The 8,288-nt window shown below is 49.2% G+C and overlaps 1 protein-coding gene across 1 annotated transcript in view; it reads left to right on the plus strand.

Moving 5' to 3' along the window:
* Positions 1-8,288, plus strand: part of arnt2 (aryl-hydrocarbon receptor nuclear translocator 2) — a gene marked incomplete at both ends in the record, with an annotated part of 44,935 nt that overhangs the window by 32,527 nt on the left and 4,120 nt on the right. Inside the window, 4 exons of the mRNA XM_084437453.1 lie at positions 3,569-3,645; positions 4,317-4,451; positions 6,212-6,286; positions 6,766-6,880. Coding sequence (XP_084293579.1) covers positions 3,569-3,645; positions 4,317-4,451; positions 6,212-6,286; positions 6,766-6,880 — 402 coding nt within the window. The remainder of the gene's footprint in view (positions 1-3,568; positions 3,646-4,316; positions 4,452-6,211; positions 6,287-6,765; positions 6,881-8,288) is intronic.

Consider the following 8,288-nt stretch of genomic DNA (forward strand, 5'->3'; position numbering starts at 1 on the left):
TACCCCATAACGACAAAGTGAAAAAGTGTTTTAGACATGTTTGCAAATGTATTCAAAATAAGAAACAAAAATATCACATGAACATATGTATTCACTCCCTTTGCTATGACACTCATAATTGAACTCAGGTGCATTCTGCTTCCTCTGATCACCCTTAAGATGTTTCTACGACTCGATTGGAGTCCAATCTGTGGTAAATTCAATTGACTGGACATCATTTGGAAAGGCACACACCTGTCTACAGAATATAAGATCCCACAGTTGACAGTGCGTGTCAGAGCAGAAACCAAACCATGAAGTCAAAGGAATTATCTGTAGAGCTCAGAGCCTGGATTGTATCAAGACAGATCTGGCAAGGGTACACAACACATCTACAGCATTGAAGGTCCCGAAGAGCACAGTGGTCTCCATCATTCGTAAATAGAAGAAGTTTGGAACCACCAGGACTCTTCCTGGAGCTGGCCGCCCGGCCAAACTGAGCAATCAGGGGAGAAGGGCTTTGGAACTGATGGTCACTCTGACAGAGCTCTAGTGTTCCTCTGTAGAGATGGGAGAACCTTCCAGAAAGACAACCATCTCTGCAGCACTCCACCTACCAGGCCTTTATGGTGGAGTGGCCAGATGGATTTTATTTTATTTTATTAGGATCTCTTTTAGCCATCGGCTAGTCTTCCAAGAGTCCTTAATGAAAGATGGAAGCTTCTCCTTTGTAAAAGGCACATGACAGTCCACTAGTTTGCCCAGAAGACACCTAAAGGACTCTCAGACCATGAGAAACAAGATTCTCTGGTCTGATGAAACCAAGATTGAACTCTTTGGCCTGAATGCCAAGCGTCACATCTGGAGGAAACCAGGCACCGCTCATCACCTGGCTAATACCCTCCCTACGGTGAAGCATGGTGGTATCATCACCTGACCAATACCGTCCCTACGGTGAAGCATGGTGGTGGCAGCATCATGATGTGGGGAGGTATTTCAGTGGCAGGAACTTTAGATGAATGCAGCAATGTACAGAGAGATCCTTGATGAAAACCTGCTCCAGAGTGCTCAGGACCTCAGACTGGGGCGAAGGTTCACCTCCCAACAGGACAATGATCCTAAGCACACAGCCAAGATAACAAAGGAGTGTCTTCACGATAAGTCTGTGAATGTCCTTGAGTGACCCAGCCAGAGCCCAGACTTGAACCCCATTGACCATCTCTGGAGAGATCTGAAAATGGCTGTACACCGACGCTCCCCATCCAACCTGTTGGAGCTTCACAGGATCTGCAAAGAATTTGTAATTGCTGCCAAAGGTGCTTCAACAAAGTACTGAGTAAAGGGTGTGGACACATATGCACGTGATATTTGAGTGTTTTATTTAAAATAAATTAGCTAAAATTTCACAAATGTTTCACTGTCATTATAGGGTGTTGTGTGTAGAATTTTGAGGGGGGGGGGGGGATTAAATCCATTTTGAAATAAGGCTGTAACATAATACGTGGAAAAAGTGAAGGGATATGAATATTTTCAGGATACACTGTATTTTAACCTGTCAGGAAAAGACTCAAGGGATTGTTACTCTCTCCATTTCTCTCTCTCTCTTTGAATCACAGTCTCTGGCTTAGTTCACACGGCAGGTCTTAATGCTCAATTCCGATTTTTTACACAGATCCGATTTTTTTGTTTAGCTGTTCACATGACATTTTAAATGTAACCTATATTTGACTGTCGTGTGAACAGCCCACGGCCCTGAACAGACCCGCATGCGCAGAAGAACAATAACAAAGACGTCAGGATGTCACGCGCAGCGCACTGTTTCCGGAAGTAACGTTAACCATGGATAACATTCTATTAATACATCCATGATAAGCTTACAACCACAACTGAAGTTAGCCTTTACTACGGGTTGATTTTCAAGTAGGATATTTGTGCAGTGGAAGCCGGTGACGGTATGAGCCAATGGTAACGAGAAGAAGGATGAGGATCGTCTTGTGACGTGCAGTATGCCGCACAAGCACACCACAGTGGAACGCTTCACGAATTTGCAAGTCACCGCTCTAGAGACGTAAAAGCATTAAATGCGACATGACTGTTCAGACGGCGGGCGCGTTGCAAAACATCAGACATGTATCTGATATAATACCACCTCTGAAAGAGACCCAGGTTGGATTTAAAAAAATCTGATTTCATGTGACTTGCGCTGTTCAGACGGTCATGAAAAAATCTGACCTGAGTCGCATATAGGCAAAAAGATCGGATTTGGGTCACATTTCACTGCCGTGTGAACAAAGCCTCTGAGCTAAGTGGCGAGGAGAGGGGAAGTGTTTGAATATTTGTTGTGGATGATTGTCTGAGGGATGGCGGTGTGATTTGTCTGGCCTGCGTGCTTGTTTGGGCTTGATGGGGGAAAGCATGGCTCCTACAGTATATCGCTGGAGCCCAGTCAGCCCTGTCAAGCTGAAGTTCACCTCGCAACAAATTACCCCCAAGTTCCCAAAGGGAAAATATATATGGAGACGTCATTGGAATGGTCTAGAACTACAGTATGTTACCCTGGAAGCCAGGCTTCCTCACACAAGAAAATGGTTTTGTGATAGTCTGGACTTATAGCAGCCCAGAAAAGATCAAAACCTTTGCCAAATCCAGTCGGAAGAACGGCGAAACATCTTTTCGTCCGACAAACTCGGATAGTGCATACTCTTGTTGTTTGTTGTTATTGAGTCTATTTCTGCAATAACTGCACTTATGGCTGTTTATTCCTCTAATTTTTAAAAGAGAATGCTCGTTTTTGACCACCTGGACCTTATTAACGGCATATTATAAGATGTTTGACTCACCGAGATAACTTTGGTGTAATTCGGAGGCCTGTAGAAGAAATTTAAAATCCAGCGTGAGCCAAGTATATCCATTTAATGGCGGCGGACGGGGCACTGAGAATGCAGCTTCTAAAAAATCTATTTTCTGCCGCGAAACGGTTATTTTCATTAATCTGTCTTTATGAATCGCTAGTTGTGCTTACATAGAGCGAGGGCTTGTTGTGGTTTTTCACATGCCTCTGTAATATGATCTTTAGAAACGTCTTTAGAAGAACCAAAAAGCTTCCCCACTTGCCGTAAATAAGGTCCAGGTTGTCAAAAACGAGCATTCTCCTTTAACGTTGTCACTTGTTGCTTCGACTGTTTTGCCAGCAGCTAGTATTTCATTTCCATGCATCAACTAGGGAACCAATCAGGGCTGCGTCCCCACTGGGGGGGGCAGAACAGCAGTTAAAACACAGTCCCTGATTGGCCCATTATTTTTCTAATTTCTGAAAAAAATTCTGGTGGCTAGAAGTCCGGACTGTAACGCAAAAACGTCTTTATTTTTTCACGAGGAAACCTATGTTGTACTCAGTCCATTTCTCTCTCTCTCTCTCTCTCTCTCTCTCTCTCTCTCTCTCTCTCTCTCCTCTCTCTCTCTCTCTCTCTCTCTCTTTCCCTCTCTCTCTCTCTCTCTCTCCCTCTCTCTCTCTCTCTCTCTCTCTCTCTCTCCCTCTCTCTCTCTCTCTCTCTCTCTCTCTCTCTGGCCTTCTTCTTCTGGGTCCCAGGTATGACTATACCAGAAGAAGACACGGAGGCAGGCCAGACCAGCAAATACTGCCTCGTGGCCATTGGAAGACTGCAGGTATGATCCTGTGTGCGTGTGTGTGTGTGCGTGTGTGTGTGTGTGTGTGTGCGCGTGTGTGTGTGTGTGCGCGCGTATGTGTGTGTGCGTGTGTGTGTGCGTTCCTACATGCATGCCTGTGTGTGTGTGTGTGTGTGCGCGCGCGTGTGTGTGTGTGTGCGCGTGTGTGTGTGCGTTCCTACATGCATGCCTGTGTGTGTGTGGCCTCAGAGCAGAGCAGAGCAGGGAGGATCGGTCCTATAGGATTAATGCGCTAGAGCAGACAGCTGGAACGTGCTTCTCTTATCTCAGCCCTGCCCAAACCTGCAGTCCATCATCCAGAACCCGAGCACTCGCGTTCCCCCCGTTCCCTTGCGTTCCCCACATTCCCACCTCAACGTGACCGCTCACCTAGGCTACAGTACACTCCCACGTTACCGTAAAGCGCAAAAACGCGCCTTGCAAATCTCTCGCTTGTCATCGCTAACCCCCTCGAGGTCATGTCCGTGACCCCGCGGCCATCCTAAACCCTTTCATAGCTCTTCATTCGACACGGTTCCTCTCTGATAAAACACACCTGTTTGACCCCCGGGGTCAGGAGAGTGCGTGAGACGGTTATCGGCACACGTCTCATCAGCCACGCCTCCGCTGATTGGCCGATCCGATCTGATCCTTCTGTCCCCCCCCCACAGGTGACCAGCTCTCCCGTTTCCATGGATATGAACGGCCTGTCGGTGCCGACGGAGTTCCTGTCTCGCCACAACTCCGACGGCGTCATCACCTTCGTCGACCCCCGCTGCATCAACGTGATTGGGTACCAGCCTCAGGTTAGCTCCTCCCCTCTCATAATCGATTCATATGAGGGATTATTAAAGGCCCTACGAGGAGTTTCGGGAAGCGGAAGTGTTTTCCGCCCAAAAAGACCACATTTCCCATGAGCCTCCCCGCGCACTGTCATAAACCTTAGCTACCTGAGCCGGTTGTTTTGAAGACAGAACGATGGCCACTGACAAGGTAATTACATAGGTCTTTCTAGTAACGTTACTTTTGACAATATATAACGGTCATATGTGCTTGGCTGTCTCTTGTCGGCGCCATAGGCTACTGCAGTAAATCGTTTCGTCATTCCAAGGAAGTTCTGAACGACCCGACCACGAAATAATAATCTAAAAATAAACTACATAGAAGAAACGACATTTGTCGAAAATGGACACATAAACAAGAGTGGGTAAAGTAGATTCACGCACATTAAAATGAGACTGTTTCGTAACCAAAAATAAACTCCTCGGGGTCCCTTTAACTTCTACATCAAAACCGGACGTCGTGGAACCATAAGTTTTAGATTAGTTGTATATGAGGGCTGGACATTCTAGAACCATACGTCTTATATGAGGACTGGACATTCTGGAACCATCCGTCTTAGATTAGTTAGCATTCCTGAGCATGCTTAATCCCTCAGTCTCGTGAATGTACCGTATATCATTTGTGAATGGTGTAGGTTTACTACGTCCTGGAGTGAATTACCATATGGAATGCCTACAGATGTTTATACTTTAATTTTTCGCCCCCCCCTCACGGCAGCTAAAAGTTCAATGATCGTTTCATGACTGTTGCACACTAAGAAGCCGAATCATTAAGCAAGAAACCCCAAAAGGCACAACACAAGACTGACAATGGTGTAGGCCTAGAGCTATACAACAACTACATGTAGACTGCAGAAAATGTCTCCGCCTCAAATTCGATAAATATCCTGATCCCTAGGCTTATAGTTTATAGACCAAGAACTGTTGCAGACAAACACTATAATGGCTTTCAGTTAGCGGTTTGAGAATAAAGAACCGGCTCTACAGAACTCAGTCAACCATCTTTACAAGGCTGTGGCTGCCGAGGATTTAAGTGTTTTGCATTTCTCTGCTTATCACGTGTTCCGAGGCCTTGCACAGTCGACCGCGTGCGGCCGAGTTCGACAGCGTTCGGCGTACAGTCGGGACCCTTGACGTTGACGGATTAGCTCATGGGGATGGGGTCGAGATGGCTCGCGGTGGGAAAAATTCCTCCGGTCAAGTCAATCGCTGGCCTGGTCAGCCTCATCTCTCGGGCTGTAGACGGACACTCCCACGTCATGTGCTGGGGATGGTTTATTGTTTGGTTTCTAATGGGACTAAATCGTTTGACTTCAACCCTCATACATCACTCACATGCTAGCGTCCAGATGACCTCTAAGATAGACTATCCCGCTTGTATAGCATTGCTACGTTTAACGTATGTGTGTACAGTAGCTTTGTGACGGTCCGGTGTTGTTGTGTTGATGAGGGTACGTTGTAACGTGTGTAGCCGTGTAACTGTCCGGTGTTGTTGTGTTGATGAGGGTACGTTGTAACGTGTGCAGCCGTGTAACTGTCCGGTGTTGTTGTGTTGATGAGGATACGTTGTAACGTGTGCAGCTGTGTAACTGTCCGGTGTTGTTGTGTTGATGAGGGTACGTTGTAACGTGTGTAGCCGTGTAACTGTCCGGTGTTGTTGTGTTGATGAGGGTACGTTGTAACGTGTGTAGCCGTGTAACTGTCCGGTGTCGTTGGCTGCGTAGGACCTGCTGGGGAAGGACATCCTGGAGTTCTGTCATCCGGAGGACCAGGGCCACCTGAGGGAGAGCTTCCAACAGGTACGTACCTGGGAGGAGGAGGAGGAGGAGGAGGAGGAGGAGATGAGAGGAGGAGGAGGAGAGCTTCCAACTGGTATGCACCAGGGGGAGGAGGAGGAGAAGAAATGCTTCCAACTGGTACTGTACCAGGGGGAGGAGGGGAGGAGGAGAGGAGGGGGAGGAGGAGGAGGAGAGGAGAAGAAGAGCTTCCAACTGGTATTGTACCAGGAGGGAGGAGAAGGAGGAGGAGGAGAGGAAGAGGAGAGCTTCCAACAGGTACTGTACCAGGGGGAGGAGAGGGGAGGAGGAGGAGGAGGAGGAGGAGGGGGAAGCGGAGGAGAGGAGGAGGAGGAGAGGAGGGGGAGGAGAGGAGGGGGAAGCGGAGGAGAGGAGGAGGAGGAGGAGGAGGGTTGTAGGGATCACAGTGGTGCCAGCTCTGAGACGAGGGACTGGAGCAGGGCCAGGTGTCTCTGTCTGGTTGTCATGGGAACACTCTGCAGGTGCGTCCTCCGTGCTTCGGTAACCCCCCCTCCTGGGAGCGTGTTGCCCCAACACTGGCGGGGGTCAAAGTTCACCGCTCAGCTATGACACCAGGAATGCTTTCATTGGCTGGAGGTATCTCACTCTCACATACTGTAGACTGACTCCCCGCATGCCAGCATGCCGGAGGGTTCCCTGGAGAGAACAGAGCCCCCCCCAACACACACACACACACACACAACACACATGCGCACCCACACACACACATGCGCACCCACACACGCACTCACACGCATACACACACACACACACACATGCACGCGCACACACACACAACACACACACTCCCTATGCTCAACACGCACAAACGCACAAACTCACTCACACACACTCGCTCCCTATACTCAACCCCCCCCCCCCCACACACACACACATACACACACTCACACTCCTTTGACACACATCGTTGACGCAGACACTCAGGCAGGCCATGTTCATCTACCTGCCTCCCTGCCTGTTCTACCGGGCCCTGCTCTCTCCAGAGGCCCTGCTCTCTCCAGAGCCCCTGCTCTCTCCAGAGGCCCTGCTCTCTCCAGAGCCCCTGCTCTCTCCAGAGCCCCTGCTCTCTCCAGAGGCCCTGCTCTCTCCAGAGGCCCTGCTCTCTCCAGAGCCCCTGCTCTCTCCAGAGGCCCTGCTCTCTCCAGAGGCCCTGCTCTCTCCAGAGGCCCTGCTCTCTCCAGAGGCCCTGCTCTCTCCAGAGGCCCGGGTCCTGCCCTGACAACACAGCACAGACAAGGAGATTCCACCAGACAGACAGACAGACAGACAGACAGACAGACAGACAGACAGACAGACAGACAGACAGACAGACAGACAAGGAGACTCCACCAGACAGACAGACAGACAGACAGACAGACAGACAGACAGACAGACAAGGAGTCTCCACCAGACAGACAGACAGACAGACAGACAAGCAGTCTCCACCACTACAGACAGACAGACCCGCTGTCTGTCAGTTGTGGATCTGTCACGTTTCATTGGGTGTAAGTTAACACGCATTTGTGAGTCTGTGGTGAAAAAACCATCTTGTATTGGAGTCTGCTCAACCATTAATCCCTCTGACAACCTCGCTGACAGCTGGTAACGACACAGAACACCCCTCCACAGCAGGTAATGAAAGATGGGAGAGATAGATGACTGGGCCAGGGTATTTCCTCCCCCTCTCTCTCCCTCTCTCTCCCTCTCTCTCTCTCTCTCTCTCTCTCTCTCTCTCTTTCTCCTTGTATCTGTCCTCCCTCTCTCTCTCTCTCTCTCTCTCTCTCTTTCTCCTTGTATCTGTCCCCCCCCTCTCTCTCTCTCTCTCTCTCTCTCTCTTTCTCCTTGTATCTGTCCTCCCCCTCTCTCTCTGAGCTGTTGGCAGGCCTGACAGTAGAGCAGGATTATTGGGATAATTGAGTCTTGAGTGTGAGTTCCCCAGCTGTTCTACGCTGCGCCTCTCTGGTTTGAGATAGAGGCGCTCACCTGCAAATCAACCACAACCACC

Source organism: Borostomias antarcticus, assembly GCF_949987555.1.
Source record: "Borostomias antarcticus genome assembly, chromosome: 4".
NCBI classification, from domain to species: Eukaryota; Metazoa; Chordata; class Actinopteri; order Stomiiformes; family Stomiidae; genus Borostomias; species Borostomias antarcticus.